The following is an 18,695-nucleotide window of genomic DNA, read 5'->3' as shown; positions in this document are numbered from 1 at the left end:
ATTAATATTTATATCACTTTTTTAAAATAAAAAAAACCCCTTACTTCCATCTTAGAATCAATACTGTGTATTGGTTCCAAGGCAGAAGAGCAGTAAGGGCTAAGCAATGAGGGTTAAGTGATTTGCCCAGGGTTACATAGGTAGGAAGTGTCTGAGGTCAAATTTGAACCCAGGACCTCCCATCTCTAGGCCTGGCTCAATCCCCTGGGCCACTTAGCTGCCTCCCTATCACTTTTCATAGTAGCAAAGAAGTAGAAACAAAGTAAGTGCCCTTTGATTGTGGTCCTTGAAGGTAATGGAACATGATGAAAACAGAGAAACATGGAAAGACTGACATGACTGATGCAATGTGAAGTTAAGCAGGACCAGGAAGCTAAGCATCTACAGTGACCATCATGGTGTAAATGAAACAGAAACAAGAAAACAACAGAAACCCCAATGGGGTTGAATGAAAATGGCCAAGCTTGTGTTATATTCATATCCTGGGAAATGATGGATGCCACCTTGAATGACAGGGAAGGCAGCTGGAAGACATGGAATGTTCCCAGGTGCCGTGAGCCAGGGGCCAACGTCGGTTGGCCTGACAGCCACTTGGAGGGGGTCTTTTCTAGGTCTCTAGACTGGGAAATCTCTAAATGGGTAGTGAAGGGAGGCAGGGAGGTCTATGAAGAAGAGGGTAGGAAGAATCTGAATATTTCCTGAAAGACTGTGAGAGCTAGTGTATCACCAAACACTGGTAGTGAGAAAGCTGAGAGAATAAGATCAGCAACACAGCTGCCATCAATAGCATTCCCTATTCTCTGTCTTGGCTGTGGCCAGGCTGGGCCAAAAGTAGTGGAGAATAAAGCTCCAGCTTCTACTAGATCAATAGCCTCCAGTCCTGATTGTCAACTAATTATAGATAATAGGTTGATAGTGTCTCCAATCCCCAATCCTTGTCCTGTTTATCCTTCCCAGATTATAAAGTGAGTTTAACAAGTACCTTCCTGAGTGGTCTTGGGGAGGGAGTCAATGCAGTCAGATATCAAACGTGATCCAAGGCAAATCAAAGCCCTATATTAATTTATCCAACCCCAGGTTGGAACTGAAAGGGTTACCCATCCATCTAACCTTTTGGGGTCCTCCCTGGGCAACTATTAGAGAAAAGGGATAACAACTATCAAGGGTGATCGGGGTTGATGTTCCTCCATCATCTGCAGCTAGGGAGAATACAGATAGATACATTCACATCACTGTATAGCTATATCTCCTTAGGAATCCCCTTTTTGTTTATAACACTTGTCTCATGAGAAGAGATGAAAACTGAATCTCCTTGCCTTCTTTGCAGAAATCAGAAATTGTAGGGGGCAGCTGGGTAGCTCAGTGGATTGAGAGCCAGGCCTAGAGACGGGAGGTCCTAGGTTCCAATCTGGCCTCAGACACTTCCCAGCTGTGTGACCCTGGGCAAGTCACTTGATCCCCATTGCCTACCCTTACCACTCTTCTGCCTTGGAGCCAATACACAGTACTGGCTCCAAGACAGAAGGTAACGGTTTAAAAAGAAAAAAGAAATTGAAGATTGTGGGTGTGGAAAATCACAGGCAATGCTGGACTGTATCGATGTGTTGGTCACTTTTGCTGAACTGGCTATTTCCTGTTATTTTGTGTTAAAAGGGATGGAATTCTGGGATGGGTAGGAAGGAAGCGTATGGGAAATGTAGGTGATGTTCAAAAAAGAAAATCAAGGGGCAGATGGAGCTTCAAGCCTCAAGTTGGGAGGATCTGGGTTCGAGTGTCTGGCCTCAGATGTTTCCTAGCTGTGGGACCCTGTACAAGTCACTTAACCCTGATTGCCTAGCCCTTGTCACTCTTCTGTCTTAGAATTGTTATTAAGACAGAAAGTAAGAGCTTAAAACAAAAACCCAAAAGGGGCAACTGGATGGCTCAATGGATTGAAAGCCAGGCCTAGAGGGGGGAGGTCCTGGGTTCAAATTTGACCTCAGACACTTCCTAGCTATGTGACTCTGGGCAAATCATTTAACCCCTATTGCCTAGCCCTTGCTCTCTTCTGCCTTGAAACCAATGCACAATATTGATTCTAAAATGGAAAGTGTTTAAAAATTGTTTTAAATGAATAAAATTTAAATAAAGCTTAAAAGCAAAGTCAAGAAAACAACTGCCTTGAATTATGTTGGTATGGAAGTCCTATCCCAAGGCCAAGGCACAAATGACAACTGGGGAGCTTTATGGAGGCCGACATCTCCAGACAGACACATGCTTAGTTCAGATTGAGCTGAAGCAAGTCTCACTCCCCTAAGCTAGTAAAAGCAGCCCCTGCCCCCAAACACACATCAGTCTCCAGCTAGCTGCCATTTCTTCCTTCTCCATCCCCCAGCCCCAGCCCCCTCTGCTGGGGGGTTGGCAGATAAGGCAGGTGAAGGCCAAGACAGAAGTTCTTCAGGAAAATGGTGGAGGGGACTCCTCATGAGGTCAAACGTCTCAGGGCCACCTGCAGAGGCTTCTTCAGGAAAGTGGTGTTGAACTCCATTGCAGAGGCGAGGCAGACCCTGTGGGCCTCTGTGACCTGGGGGGCAGGAAGAGAGGCAGCTCAGGGCTCTGCTTAAATCCATCCTTCTCCCTACCTCCCATACTGGGGATTCTAGATCTGAAAGGACAGGAGGAAGCCAGGCTTGGGTCAGGGGGAAGGAAGGCTGAGGAGCTGTCCCTGCCCAATCCAACTTCACTCTCACCCAAAGTGGGGAAGTGAGGCATGGCCAGGTTTACCCAAAGCAGGTCGGCCAAAACAAAAGGAGTTCCAAGTTCTGGTTCCCAACCCAACCGGAACCTTACCTGATCCTGGTACTTGGTCACAACCGTCAGCACCAGCTTGGCACAGCCTACAGAATGGGGGGCAGCCAGGCCCTCGTGAGCCAGCTTCTGCACCAAGACACTGAAGCTCTCTGCTGACAGGTCCATCTGCGTTTGGAGGAGGGAGAGGAAGGAGGCCATGGGGGAGGCACTTTCTGATGACACATCCCCACCCTCTTCCCGTAGGGGCCGTGAAAAGAGCAGATCTGGAGTCTAGTGACCCAAGTCCAAATCCTGATTCTTCCATGTACTAACTGGATGATTTCACCTCAGGGTCTCTTGTTTCCTCATCAGTTAAATGAGAGTGACCATCCTGGCACCATCTTGTTGTGAAGACCAAGAGAGATGAACCAGTGGATGGGAAGCACTTTTTAACTGAAGAGCACCATATAAACACCAACTATTATTATGACCCTCCATCAGACCTGGCTTAGTGGGGAAAAGGCAACCACCATCACAAGAAAAGCAGAAGCTCAAAGCAAGAGCTGCCTCAGAGCCTGGTAAGGGCCAAAAAGACAGTCTGGAAGCCTGGGGTCCTTGTCCTGGGACAGTTCAGACAGGAGGCCTTTCCCCTTGCTCCCTGGCTGCTCCCCTCAAATTTCTCTGCATTTACTCTATGTATATCTTCTATGTATCTAGTTACTTACAGTTGCCTCCCTCATTAGAACAAAAGCTCCCTGAAGGTAAGGACATATTTTTGTTTTTCTATGAAACTGTAAAATGGGGGGAATAACGGCACATACCTCCTAGGGTTGTTCTGAGGATCAAATGGGAAAATAATTGTAAAGTGCTTAGTACGTTGGTAGGTATCCTAGAAATGCTTGTTCTCTTCCCCTCTGTATGCCTAGCACTTAACATAATGCCTACCACATAGTAAACTCTTTTTTAAAAAAAATCCTTAACTTCTGACCTTTAAGACAGAAGGGCAGTGGCTAGGCAAACAGGGTTAAGTGACTTGCCCAGGGTCACCTAGATGCCCCATAAATTCTTCTTTTTTTTTTTTAACCCTTACCTTCTTGTCTTAGAAGAATCAATACTAAGTATCAATTCCAAAGTAGAATAGTGGCAAGGGCTAAGCGACTGGGATTAAGTGACTTGCCCAGGGTCACACAGCTAGGACGGATCTGAGGCCAGATTTGTACCCAGGTCCTCCCAAATCCAGGCTCTTCATTCTATCCACTGAGCTATCTAGCTGCTGTTTTCCCCCTCCTCCCCCGATAAACTCTTTATAGTCAACTGACTATTCCTAATTCCTCAGCCAGGCAGTGTGGTATATTAGAAAGACTGCTGGTTTGTCAACTCTGGGAGGGAAGAGGGGAGGGAGACATGAATCACGTAACCATGAGGAGAAAAAAAAAAGACTTCTGGACTTGAGTACAGGACCTGGGACCAAATCCCAAGTTGGTTACTCACTACCTATGTCAATCACCTAATCTCTTTGTTTCCAAATTTAGTCCTCTATAAAATAAGGGGGTTGGACTAAATGATTTCTAAGGTCTCTTCTAGCTCCAAATCTATGATTCCAAGTCATTGATGATCTGGGACTTTTACCTGCCGCCCTAGAAGGGACTGCATCACGGTGAAGGTCTCCTCTCTCCAGGGCAACTCTAAGATCTGTCTGCAAAGGAGACGTCATAGGTAAGGGGGAGGGCAAGAGAGGGGGGAACAACTTTTCCCCCATCTTCTAGCCCACCATATTCTTCCTACCCACCAAGAGCAGGATCTCAGGGCAGGAGGAAGACAGAAATGAAGGGGAAGTGGCAAGAAAAGCCCTTACACTGTCAGACAGCAGGTCAAGAGCTTGTGTCACCTCTTTTGGACTTCTGGACTCAGGCACAGCTCAGGTTCCCTTAGGAAATTGCCCTCTAGAAGACTACACAGAACACCCAATGGAGGAGAAGGACCACAGGATCTGGCAACAGGACACCTGGCTTCTCACACTGACCCTGGATTATGAGGCTCTATGTTCTATGAGCTTGGGGCTAACATATTGCTGTGTGCCTCACCTGGGTCCCCAGAAGTGCCCACATCAATGTGAGAGTCTCCTAAGTGATACAAGAACACTGACAAAAATCTACAGATGGTTCTCTATTGAAAATAGAGAAAGTGAACGATAAAAATGCCAAGAAGATGGAATGTGGGCTAAAGAGTCTAGAGCAGAAGCAGAGGGGGCAAAATTAATTATAAAAGATTTCCTGCTGAAGATGAACCCACCCTGATGATGCTGATGGATCCTCATCTTCAACAAGCACATTCTATTTGCTAGGGTACAGATTTTGAGGGCTGACTATCTACCATTACACTGTCTGCTGAAAAGCAAGAATTCTAGACCTTCTAAAAATGTATTTGTAAAAGGGTGTATAGCAGGACACTATATGTACTCTAAGAAAACCAATACGGATTTGCACTTAGAAATATATTTGTAGGGAGGGCAGCTAGGTGGCTAGTGGACAGAAAGCCAGGTCTAGAGATGGGAAGTCCTGAGTTCAAATCTGGCTTCAGACACTGCCTACCTGTGTGACCTTGGACCAGTGTTTAGCCCTTACCACTCCTGTGTTTTAGAACCAATTCTCTTACTAATTCTAAGACAGAAGGTAAGGGCTTTAAAAAAAAAAAAAGAAATATATTTTGCATATTATTAGACTCCTCTAATTGGAGGCTGACATTATATGTTCAGTGTTCATTGATGGATGTGCTATCTATGAGAAATTGCATTTAGTAAAAAGAATTAAAAAATACAATGTAAGATAAATAAAAAACCAGCAACATATATTATAATAAAGTTTGTAAAGTAGGAAGCAAAAAAAAAATCCAATTCCTCCTGCACTTGCTATCAATATTCAGCAATATGCATCGTATCTTATGCCTATACTCTAAATGCCCATTCTATACAATTTAGCACTTTATAATATCATAAATAATAATATAATATTGTAAACCCTTTTGAAGACAGAGGTAATGTCTTTTATTCCCCCTTCTCATCCACTTCCAGTAGGACCTAGCTTAGGACTATGTGCAGGGAAAAAGTGCTTGATACATATAAGCCTGACTGAGGCAGGTTTTGAAGGCAAAACTAATGACTTGTGCTGGTTACATAACAGAAACCCAGAGTCAGTGACAATCACATCAGGAAACAAGAAATAGGATTTCTTGGTCTACAATGAGTAGCAAGAACATGGGATCTGAGGTTAAAGTTCCTGTTTGAATCTTGACTCAATCACTACCCAATGCATGTGGAGAATATCTCTGGGCTTCAGTTTCCTTACATTACAATTAGAGGTTTGGAACAGAATATCTCTTATGGTCTATTCTAGTCCTTGATATACTACAGTGTTCCAGGGTCCCAAGTGAGAAGAGACAGGAAAGAAAAAGCATGCTTACTTTAACACCAGCACCAGCATGTCTGACTCCAGAGTGTCCCCCTCCAGCAGGCAACAAAGAATTTCTGTTTGTGTGGGGCCTGGGACAAAGGAAAAAACAGGGGATTGGGACCTTGCTGACAATGAAGGAACTGATCACAGGATCCCTGGGAGGGCTATGATAGAAAGCAGGGGAGTGGGAGAAAGGCAGGAGACATGAATCTTGGAGTGAAGAAAATGAGGCTTTCTGACCCCCCTCCCCAATCCTTTACCCCTACTACTCCTCTTTTGGAGTCAGAGGTGGTGGACCAGAACTGGAGTGAAAGGAGCCAGGAGACAGAAGACAGGTCAGCTCTCCTGGGCATAGGGTTCTATTTGTGTCAAGAAGAGGGTTGACCAACCTGTGCCTGTGGCCTGTAATGCTGGAATGAGGAGACCTGTGCAGACAGGATGAGGATACCTGCCACAGAATGCAGTTAAGGCAGCTCTAAACAGACGAGAGGCTGAAGCTGTCAGAGAAAGAACCTGGGAGAAAGTAGATATGGGAAGAAATAAGACAGGGTGAATATGGAGAAATTCCATGTATGGTTGTACATGAAACTTATCTTTAAATTCCTTTGATGAGGGGATGGTTGTTGAGGTACCCGAGCTAGAGCACAGGGCAGTAGAGGCAGGAAGCCAGGGGTTACTGCTCAAAAAGCAAGGGAAACAAAATCACCATTCTCAATTAAGTAAGAGAAAAGCAATGACATCAATTCTCAAATAAGTAAGAGAGAAGCAATAACACACCTCCCACTACATGCCAAATCTCTCTCTGCAAAGCCCCAAATTTCTCTAAATACCCTCAGTTGCCAACCTGTTCAAGAAAAAGGATCCTCGAAAGAATGGTGGCACTGCTACAGCTGAGGTCCGGTGAGAGTGCCAGGAGTCTGTTGCAGAACTGCAGGAGGGTGGTATCTGAGAGCCGAGAGAGCCTCAACTGTGAGCAAAGATTCTCCAGCTGGTGCAGTGGACAGGTAGATGGTAGAGACAGATTAGGTAGGAGATAGCACAAGGTTCAGCTGAGCATCCCACAAGGCAGGGCTGAAAGAACCACCCCTCTCATTTAGTGAATGAGAAGCAAAGGGCCAATGAGTAACTCTGAGGGCCTTCCATTTCCTATTGGAGAGGGAAGGCATTTATTTGGTCCTCCTGCAACAGATGAAGAAACTGAGGTCTGAAATGGGGCATAATCACTAGAGAAAAGGAAACAGACAAGACTTGAAACCTAAGACTCTCTTTCCTTCCTCACCTGGCTGGGGCTACACTCATGGAGAAACTGCAGTTCCAGGGGTAGTGTTCCCTCTAGTCCCTGGGGAAAAAGAATATCAGAATTAAAGAATGTTGGGACTACCAGGTAGCACAGTGGGTAGAGTACCAAGTCTGGAGTCAGGAAGACCTAGGTTCAAATCTAACCTCAGACACTTCCTAACTGTATATGACCTTGGGCAAATCATTTTACTCCAATTGCCTAGCCCTTGTTTTTCTGTCTTTTGAACTGATACTAAGAGTTTAAAGAAAAAAAAAGAATTGTGGAATGTTAGTGCAGAGGGGATCTTAAAAAATAACTTATTGTAGTACCAGACTTTAAACTGTACTATAAAGCAATGGTCATCAAAACAATATGGTACTGGCTAAGAGACTAGGGGTAAATGACCTCAGCAAGCTAGTGTTCGATAAACCCAAAGATCCCAGCTTTTGGGACAATAACTCACTATTTGACAAAAACTGCTAGGAAAATTGGAAAACAGTAGGGGAAAAAACTAGGTTTAGATCAACATCTCATACCCTATACCAAGATAAATTCAAAATGGGTAAATGATTTAAACATAGAGTGAAATCATAAATAAAGAGAACATAGAATAGTATACCTGTCAGATCTATGGGAAAGGAAGGAATTTAACACCAAGCAAGAGACAGAGAACATTATAAAATGTAAAATGAATGACTTCATTATATTAAAGTTTTTGCATGAATAAAACCAATGTAACCAAAATTAGAAAGAAAGCAACAAACTGGGGAAAATTTTTTATAACAAAACTCTCCGACAAAGGTTTAATTTCCTAAATATATAAGGAACTAATCAAATTTACAAAAAAAACAAGCCATTCCTCAATTGACAAATGGTCAAGAGATATGAATAGGCAGTTTTCAGATGAAGAAATCAAAACTATCGATAATCACATGAAAAAGTGTTCTAAATCCCTCTTCATTAAAGAAATGCAAATAAAAACAACTCTGAGGTGCCACCTCATATCTAACAGATTGGCCAACAGGACAGCAAAGGAAAATAATAAATGTTGGAAGGGATGTGGCAAAATTTGGATGCTAATGCATTGTTGGTGGAGTTGTGAATTGATCCAACCATTCTCAAAGGCAATTTGGAACTATGCCCAAAGGGTTTTAAAAGACTGCATGCCCTTTGATCCAGCTATACCACTACTGTATTTGTACCCCAAAGAGATAAAAATGTTTGTTCAAAAATATTTATAGCCCCGCTTTTTATAGTAGCAAATAATTGGAAAATGAGGGGATGTCTCTCGATTGGGGAACAGCTGAACAAATTGTGGTATCCAATGGTGATGGAATACTACTGTGCAGTAAGGAATGATGAACTAGAGGATTTCTATATGAACTGGAATGACCTCCAGGAATTGATGCAGAGTGTAATGAGCAGAACCAGGAGAACATCATATACAGAAAGTGAAACATTATGGAACGATCAAACGTAATAGACTTTTCTACTAGCAGCAATGCAATGATACAGGACAATCCTAAGGGACTTATGAGAAAGAACACTATCCACATCCAGGGAAAGAACTGTGGGAGTAGAAATGCAGAAGAAAAACTTATGATCAATCACGTGGTTTGATGAGGATATGATTGGGGTTTTGGATTTAAAAGATCACTCTACTGCAAATATGAATAATATGGAAATAGGTTTTGAACAACGATACAGGTAAAACCCAGTGGAATTGCTTGTCAGCTCCAGGAGGGGGTAGGAAAGAGGGGTGGAAAAAAATCAATCATGTAACCATGGAAAAATAGCCTAAATAAATTTAAAAAAAATTTCTTCTAATCCCTCATTTGACCAAGGAAGAAGAGATATTCATAGAGGAGAAGTACCTCACCCAAGGTCACAAAGTTAGTGAGGAAAGCCCAACTCTCCTTGCTTTTTTGGTTCAGTTTCCAGTGGCTTTCTTCAGAATTTTATACTTCCTATAATGTCCCAGCTCTCCTAGAACTTCATGTCCTTGCTTAATCTGATCTTTAGTTTTACGAGTACAAATGCCACGAAAGCAAAAGGATGGAGAAGTTGTCAAACACTCACCTCCCATTCAGTTTCCAGCAGCTCTAGGATTCGTGGCACTTGGTCCTGAGGAAAAGAGGACAGTCACTATTCATCCTCATCTGTTCCTTCCTCCTTTTCTTGGACAACCCTTAGATCAAGCTCTAAGTCCCCCAGAGACTGTCTTATTTCATCAATTACTGGATCGGTTGGAATAGAGGGATGAAGAATGAATCAAGAAACAATCACTTTAAGAGAGGTCATGACATTTTAACTTGAAAACTGTGAAAAAACACCTTACAATCTATGAAATAAAGGATGAGCAAATGGGCCCACGCTTCCCCTATTTCATGTACCTGAACATAGTACCAGGCATATATTTTGTGGAAACCCCTGAACCCCAGGCTTTTATAATGGAGAGTACAACTGGATGATACCCTGGGCAGGTATAAACATATAGAGGGAGAGATGGTGGAGATAGAACTCATTTTTGAGTCAGATGAATTAGGATCAAGTCCCAGCTCTATTACTATTTATGACTTGATGCAAGTTACTTAATCTCTCAAGGACTTAATTAATCTCATAATCTCTTCATGGGTAAAAGTGAGAGGGTTGAACTAGATGACCTCTGACAACCTTTCTAGGTCTAGGGAGCTCTGGATTCTCTCATTTCTCCTGACCTCCTCTAACCAATTTGTTCTTAGCCATCCCTAACTCCTTCATCCAACACCTGAAGCCCCAAACCCAGCACCTTGATGGCTTTGGGTAGCTCCTGAATCTCAAGCAGCTTTTCCTGCTGACTGTCAGTAGCACTGCTGGTCACTGCTTCCAGAATGGGCTGGTCACTGTTGCCTTCAGTTCTTTGGGATGATGCTGGGTCTCCACTGACAGATGATTCCTGTTCATTTGTGGTCCTCTCTTGGAGCTGCTGCTCTTCCTCTTCTTTCTCTCCTTTTCCTTCCAGGGATCGAAGTCTCTTAGGGAACTCTCTCTCAGAGTCTTCAGACTCCATTTCAGGATCCTTTCTTCGTTTGCCAGGGCGCTGAGTACCCATGTCCTCAGTTCCCCTAAAGTCCAGAGGATGGCCTGGCCTATGTTCTCTTCGGATGTGTCTGCACAGACTTCGGAGTCGTTCCTGGCACCCTTGAGTCAGTGGAGAGGCCTCCTTGATAACCTCATCTGTAGTTATTTCCCTCTGCAGCAATCCTCTCAAGGCCTGAAGCCAGGTGTCCAGGATTGGGTCACACTTGGCTGCCTGAAGTACAAGAAGGAGTCCACTCTTAGGTAGCTCAGTATGTACAGCTAACAGCAAGGACAAGAGGTTCCTTTGGCACAACTGGGGTAACTGCAGTAACAGCGGCTTCCTAAACAGCAGAGGAAAGAGGAAGCCGTAAGGGCATCATACTGAACAAGAGACCACAAAAGGGGAAAGATGACAATAGGGGGTACAAGGTAATCATTGGGCTGAGGTAACTGGAGGGCAGAACCTATAGAAATTACTATAAACAGAAAGGGGGAAGGAATATGGCTCATTCAATAAAGATTTATTTATTGTGTTCAAGTTACCAAGAGGGATAGGAAGAATTTCTTAAAATTAATTAATTTAGAATATTTTCCCATGGTTACATGATTCATGTTCTTTCCCTCCCCTCTTTTGGAACTGATGAGCAATTCCAGTGGGTTATATATGTATGTCATTGTTCAAAACCTATTTCCAAAGTATTAATATTTGCAATAGAGTGATCATTTAAAATCAAAATCTCCAATCATATACCCATTGAAACCACGTGATTAATCATGTTTTCCTTCTGTGTTGATAGAAAGAATTCTAAGTGTCAGAGTTTCTGCCCTTTCCCCCTTAAGGAGTTCCAAGTTACCACAGCTTCCCCCCCTCACAAACAGGTTGTGTTCTAAAAGTCTGTATGAATGTTGGTTTATCTGGAACCCAGAACACATATTCCTAATGAACCAGCAGCATTATGAATGGTGGATTCCTTGGTTAACCCACAAAAAAGTACCACAGGGGAGTAAAACTACATATAAGCCTGGGCTTTGGGACCTAGGAGCAGGGGGCCAAGTTAGGCAAGAGGAACTAAGAGCAAAAGACTTTCCTGCCCCCTTTCAGCATTAGTTGGGTTAGCCATGCAAAGAACACATTTATTCAGCACTAAGTGCCAGATACTACCATAGGTGCTAGAGGCACGTGTACAAAGAATGAAATGATTCATTCTGGGAAGGTTCTTACATTCTCTAATGAGGGAGAGAAGTCCACATATATTTACAGTATAAATATTAAATGAATAAATCCAAGTTCTTGGCCATTCCATCTCCTTCTGCACTCCATCCCTATTCTAATGCCACGTCTTCTTCCTAGCTCTAAGGCTCACCCTTCTACTTTTTATCTAATTTAGGCCTACCACTCCCCCCGCCGCCCCCCAAGCACTGGATAGCATAAATATTCTATTTCCCTTCTCGAGGAATCTAAATATACTCAAAAAATAGTGTGAGATTCTGGGTGGGTCATTTAACTTGTCTGTTTTAGTGTCCTCAATTACAAAACAGGAATAATAATAGCATCTACATAGAAGGGTGGTTGTGAGGATCAAAGGTTGTAAAGTGCTTAGCACAGGGTCTAGTATATTGAAGAGGCTATGCTTATACCAATCTCACCCCAGTTCTGCTGATATGAGAAGAAAAGCAATCTGTTTAAAACTTAACATTAATATGTGATGACTCAGAGCCCCCTAGTTATCTTAAAAAGTTGGCTTTTTTTCCACTTTCACTCCTGTCTCCTGTATATTTAGAAAGAAGTCTCTTACTGGTCTCTGTTGTCACTCTGTGGTTACTGTTGTATTTACTGTATTCATTCCTCCCGAATTTCTGTTGTTTGGGGTGTTTGAGAAGCAAATAATCCCTTCAGTTCTGGTTTTCTTTCTAAAAATATTTCACACTCTTTTTATTATTGAATTCCATCTTTTGTCCTTTATGGTTAGGTTGACATTTTCAAGATAGGTCACCTGGGCTGCATCCTGAGCTCCACTGATCTTCATTATTCCTTTCCCTCCTCCTTTTTTTAGTGGGTACAGAATAGTCTGGCATTGAATGTCCTTTCCTTTTTATTAAAAGGTATTTCTTCTGATGGCTTTTAGAACATGCTTCTAAATTGCCAAATTTAACCACTATGTGTCTTGAGTTTGCATGAAGTTTTTATCCCGATGGTGATCTGTGAAATCTTTTGGACTTTCATTTTTCTATGTTCAGAAATTCTGGGCAGTTCTGTTCTAATATTTTCTTCATTGTGATGTTAAATATTTTTTGTCTTGTTGTGTTCTTCCAGGAGACCTAGGATCCTTAGGTGTCTCTATACATTCCTTCAAGATCAATATGACTTGCTTACACAGTAGCCTGCATATTTTCTTTTAATGTTGTTTTTAGCTTCTCTTCTTATGTTGTCCTTTATTTCTTCGTAAGTGCATTTTCAATCTATGTGTCCTTCTCTCTTTTGTTTCTTTGGTGAGGCTTGCCATTACAAGATTCAAGTTTTTCTATTTTCATTATTTTTGTCATTAAGGACATAAATTCTGCTCTCCTAATTCTTGTTTCTCTTTTAAACCAGGTACAGTATGTTGTAGTTTCATGTTCTCCTCAAATTCCACAGAGTCTTCTGTCTCCACATGTGTTGGATCATTTTCCTTTATTTTGCAGTATTTATTCACAGATGTCTGAATTCATTTACTACACCTAGAATCCATATTTCCTTCTGTTGTTACTATTTATCCTGTTTATTTCTCTTTATGTTCAGGGTCTTTGAGATTTCTTTTTTCTGAAATCTTTGGCACTTCTTTTTCTCCCCTTTATTTTCCTTATCATTCACTTCCTGACTCCTTCCTCTCTGACCGTTGTTTCCTTTGGGGCTGGAATCAAAGTATCTCAGCCTTCTCCCACACTGGGCAATTTACAATTCACCAGCCTAGGTCTATGCCCCAACAGACTTTTAAGTGGTCAGAAGTGGTCACTACTGGGTAATGTGCTCTTTCCTTCAGGCTTGGTGAAATGTTGTAGTCTCCCCACCCCCCACCTCCTTTCCCCCACTTACAGTGTCTTGTCCTAGCCATGTCTCATTCCCTCTGTTCTTTACTTCTCTGGCTCAGTACTGGCAATTCAGAGTCTGTTTTCCTTTGCAGTGCTTGTGCTGCTGGGTGTAGCCTCTAGCAAGTTTTTGTTCCTGGTGTTGTGGCCAAACTAGGTGGTAAGACCAGAGCAAACTTCTGGAGCCTGGAGCTGAGGTCTTCATGGCATTCAAAAGGAGGATGGGAAGTCAAGGAGTAGGAGTGGTTTTTATATAAATCTATGCTCTGTCTTTGGGTCTGCTAGTGCAGCTGCAATGCCAGGAGCTTCGGAGGTGAGGGAGGGGTGCTGAGTGAGCTCAGAGTCAGTTAAGCATTAGTTCTTGGGTTAAGGAATTTTTAAACTTTCTTTCAGTTTCTGGGTGTCCTACACTATGGAAACAACTGAAATTGCTTTACTTCTAGCACAGTAATTTCTGTTTTGGAGTGGTCTAAGACTTGGTGGAGATCAGAGAAAATGTCTAGTCATCATCTTGTTGCTCACATAACCCTGAAGTAAAGTTTGCATTTTTCAAACATTTAGCTCTAAATAAAAGAATTTCTCTTAGCCATAATAGAATGAAATGAAAAATTCAGGTAGTATACTGGAAGAGATTTTTTACACATTTGGACTGTCCTTCCTTTCCAAACCACTCCTTTCTTTGCTTCTCCTTTTTGTGTCTTTTCCCATTTACTTTTAAGCTCCTGGAGTGCCTGACTAGTGCCCAGCATATTGTAGGTAATTAATAAATGTGTATTATATTATATTCCCTTCCACCAATCCTGGACCTATGGATTTCCCAAAAGTTGCAATTTTTTTTTCACTGAGTATAAGAAAGAAAAGGTTACATTAGGAACTGCCTATATATTTGTTCAGTGAGTCAATTAGCCAACTAGCATTTGTTATTAAGTTCCTACTGTGTAATTAGAATTTTGAACCCCAGAACTCTTTCCCAGCTTTCCACGTTCCTTCTCATGTTCCATGCTAATGTGGGGAGGATACATTTTGATATAGCTCTGCCCCGTTCTCTTTTCCTGCACACGTGGCTGAGAAAGCTGCCTTTACTCTGGTCTTTCTATTTCCTCTACTTCAAGTGATTATTAATAAATCTTACAAAATATAATACTTTGAGTTATTGAATATTAATCTTAACCTTACATTACTATGTGCTGGGCACCATGCTAAATGCTGCAGATACAAAAAAAAAAGGTAAAAGACAGTCCCTGCTCTCAAAGAGCTTATAGTCTAATGGGAGAGATAACATTCAAACAATTATGTACAAATATAAATTTTAGTTGTTTGGTTATTTTTCAATTATGTCCAATTCTTTGTGACCCCTTTTGGAGTTTTCTCGGCAAATATACTGTGGTGGTTTGCCATTTCCTTCTCCAGCTCATTTTATAGATGAGGAAACAGAGTCAAATGACTTTTCCAAGGTCAGACAACTAGTGTCTGAGGCCAGATTTAAACTCAGATCTTCTTCATTTGAGATTCAGTCCTCTATCTACTGCACAACTAGCTTAGCTGCTCTGTTTAGAGATTAGTTAAAATAAAGATGCAATTTTCTTTTCTTATCCAAGTTCACAGAGCCCCTTAAGTCCATTCATAGACTTATGTACCCCAGTTTAAAAACTCCTGGTTTAAAGATTGCTTTATACTCCTCTTCCTCTGACAGGCTGTGTACCAGGCTTATCTATATACATATTGTTATCTACCCTATTATATAACAAACTCCTTAAGGGCAGAGATAGTTCTAGTCTATCCCAAACTTCTAACATATAGATTTGTATACCAGGGGTGCCTAAAAAATAAGCAGGCCTATCCTTGGGGTGTTTTTCCAGGCCCTTTCCTTTTCCAACTTTGCACTCAGTCTCTCTGATGCATTTCAATGATCATCTCTATGAAGTTGAATCCAGGAATGATATATCTTTTATGTACTCTAGTTCCCATGTTACAGACTGCTAGGCTTCTCCACCTGACTATCCCCCCAGGCATCTCAAACTCAATAAGCATTATCTTCTCCCTCCCCAACCCGCCTTAATTGGGTTACAAGAAAATAGATTTGGAACTAGAAGAGAGCTCTGACATAATTTAGTCCACCCTCCCCCCCTTTTTTACAGATGAGGAAATTGAGGCCCAAAGAGTTTTAATAAGTTGCCTAAGATCACACAGAGAGGAAGTGGTGGCTAAGCCAGAATTTGATCTGATGTCCTCAGTCCAAATCTAGATCTCTTTCCATCATACTGCATAAATAAAACATCACTAAGAATCCAATATTTCCCTATTTCTGTGAAAGATAACATTATTGAGATTTGCAGTCTCTAAATCTGGGAGTCATCTCTCACTCTCTATATTCAATCAGTTGCCAGGTACTGTTCATTCTATATCTCTTACATCCAAACTCTTCTTTCCCCTTACACTGCCCTCACCCTAGTTCAAAAGCCCTCTTCAACCTTTTGCCTGGACTATTGTTAGTTAACAGCCTCCTAACTGGTTTCTCCCCAGCTCCAATCCATCTTCTACCCAGCTGCTTAAAGACATTCCTAAAGCACAGGTGCACACACCCTTGCTCTAAGAAGCTTCAGTAACTCTAGAATAAAATGCAAACTTTTCTGTTAGTTATTGAAAACCTTTCACAATCTGGTTCCAATCTATCTTTACAGACTGATTTCACATTATTCTCCATCACTCCATCTTCCAGACAAACTGTTGTGCTTCTCATTTCCCCTACAGGATTTCTGGTCTCTATGCTTCTGGACAGGTTTTCCCCATCCCTGGAATGCTTTTCCTATTTATCTCTAACTCTTAGAATCCCTGGCTCCCTATGAGGGTCAGCTGAAGTGGAAGGCTTTCTTCATCTCTCCACCCAAAAATTACTTTGTATGCATTTAGTATTGACTTATTGGAAAATTTTGTTACCATATAGTGAGATGCATGCTTTTTGGGGGTAGAGGTTACTTCATCTTTGCAACCTGAGCAACCTCCTAACATTGTACCTCAAAATTTAAAAATGCTTGTTAAACTTAACTGAATTTGTTGAAAACATACAGATAAAACGTAGAGATAAATCCTTTGGAGATTACTTTCTGTTGGGGGCAAGGGGCTCTTTTTCCCTTTCTTTGGTACAAAGCTCCAGGTTTTAGCACAGTGCCTTGCACACAAAGAGCTCTTAATAAATGTTAGTTGTCAAACTGGGAAAGGTATCCTAAGAAGGGGCCGTGAGCGATCTGGGTAGGATGATTGCAAATTTCATTTCTAAAGGCTTTTATGGTTTGCAAAGAACTTTATGCACAACCACTCTGTGAGGGAGGGAGGTACAACTATCAACCCCCTACCCCATTTTACAGATAAAGACGATGCCAAATTGGGGGCCTGGTCCTTCTCCGGGGGCACTCCGTTTGTCGGAGCAGGTTGGAAGGGCCACCCTACTTACAGCTCCAGGCGGCGGTCGAGCCCCTCGAGCACAGGCTCCTCTCGGCTGAGTGCCTCCAGGAAGGGGCCCCAGCAGAAGGGCCGCTCGGAGCTTCCAGCCCGGAGCCTCTGCAGGGCCCTAAGCGCCCCCAAGACTCCGCCGGGCCCAGACTGCAGCAGTTGCAGCAGGAGAAGAGCAGAGGGCTCTAACTGAGCCCTAAATCGCGCCACCCATCCCTCTGCCAGCGGACCGGGGTCGAACTCGGCACCGGGCCAGGATGGCTGCTTAGGGGTCCGAGAGGGCATCTTGCACAAGAAAAAGTCCCGTTCCCTAAGAGAAGCACGACCATGAGGTCAAAGGCCAAGGGTCAGGGCCATCCCCCTTCTTGGGTCACGAGGCTCTGAAGCTGCTCTGGCGGGAAGCCGGCACTACAGCCCTCAGGGCGGGGAGGGAGAAGCTGGAGTAGGGAAAGGGCGGGAAGCTGGCCTCTACAGCTACCCAGACTGATTTTAAATCATTTCCGGCCTCCTCGACCCGCCCCAAACTCCGGGTGAAGGAGGAAGGGGCGGGGTTCGAAGCCAGCAGCGAAGAACTATTACTCATATGCAGCTCGCAGGCGTGTGGGGCAGTGAGCCGATATAGGGGTAAGGGGGCGGGACCTACAGGTAAGGTGAAACTCGTGCCCAATAGGCGAAGTTCGGGGGAAGGGGCGGAGCCACAAGTATTAGGGGCGGAGTCCACTATTGTAGATCAGTGGTCCCGGGCGGGGAACCCAGAGGTCAAGCCCGAGCTAGGAGGCCAGGAGGCGGAGGCAGCGCGAGGCGGGAGTAAGTTGGGGGCGGGGTTCCCTGGCTCCCGCGCGCTCAATCCGCCTTTAGGCGGAGCCTAGGTGGAGGCGGGACTTCCCCTACTCCCTGCTACTCCACGTGAGAGAAGCCATAATGAGGAGCAAGGCTCAGTTTAGAGTGAGGCCACCAGAAGGTGATCAGAGAAGGAAATTTCAGAGAGCTGATGAGAAACAGATGAGGAGACTGAGGCACAGAGTGGTTTAAGCTCCTAAATGTTCCTGGGGCTTCCCGAGTCTAGTTATCCTCTCTTCTCACCACAACGTTGAGATGGAACTCAACTCATTGGTTCTGGATGAAGTAGTAACCTAGTAACTGGTAGATCACAGCAACATGCTGCTCTGCTGAGCAATTCCTAGAAAGGCTCCTGGGTAGCTGTGGCCAAGCTGTTTGGTTAGATCTGCTAGCAAAGAATCTGCCAGTTCCTCTTTCTATCTGTTGAAGAATAACTAGCAACTTGGGGTCTAGTGTCCTCAAGAGTCAACTTTGTAACTACATCCCAGGAGAGTGGGGTGACACACCGGAAGTCAGTATCCATGTAGTGCATATAGGGCTTAATGCCTGAAGCTTTGTCTTTTTGATAACCAGGCATGGTATGAGAGGTTCCAAGTAGGATGAACACTAGACCTTTGAGGGCCCATCCAAAACTTCTATCTGAAACTTTAGGAAAATCACTTTAGAAAAAGTTAAGTTCCACAAGGGGTAAGTTTGTGTCTTTTATCTTTATACCAGTACCTCTAATATGGATTTCTTCATAGTAGATATTTAATAGTCACATGTTTTTGTGTGTATAGGCC

At 43.1% G+C, this 18,695-nt stretch overlaps 1 protein-coding gene across 1 annotated transcript; it reads right to left on the bottom strand.

Annotated features, from left to right (window-relative positions):
- Nucleotides 1-2,461: 2,461 nt before the first annotated feature.
- Nucleotides 2,462-18,490, bottom strand: FANCE (FA complementation group E). Its single transcript, XM_044675284.1, has 11 exons — nt 18,420-18,490; nt 17,075-17,383; nt 10,286-10,898; nt 9,577-9,621; nt 7,498-7,557; nt 7,063-7,206; nt 6,608-6,731; nt 6,229-6,307; nt 4,399-4,465; nt 2,830-2,955; nt 2,462-2,563 (listed from the first exon to the last, which is right to left on the bottom strand). The coding sequence occupies exons 1-11, from the start codon at nt 18,488-18,490 to the stop codon at nt 2,462-2,464; spliced, it is 1,740 nt and encodes a 579-aa protein (XP_044531219.1).
- Between the last annotated feature and the right edge of the window lie 205 nt (nt 18,491-18,695).

The sequence above is a fragment of the Gracilinanus agilis genome, chromosome 4, assembly GCF_016433145.1.
Source record: "Gracilinanus agilis isolate LMUSP501 chromosome 4, AgileGrace, whole genome shotgun sequence".
NCBI classification, from domain to species: domain Eukaryota; kingdom Metazoa; phylum Chordata; class Mammalia; order Didelphimorphia; family Didelphidae; genus Gracilinanus; species Gracilinanus agilis.
The sequence above is the reverse complement of the archived record's forward strand: the minus strand, read 5'-3'. Positions and strand labels throughout refer to the sequence as shown.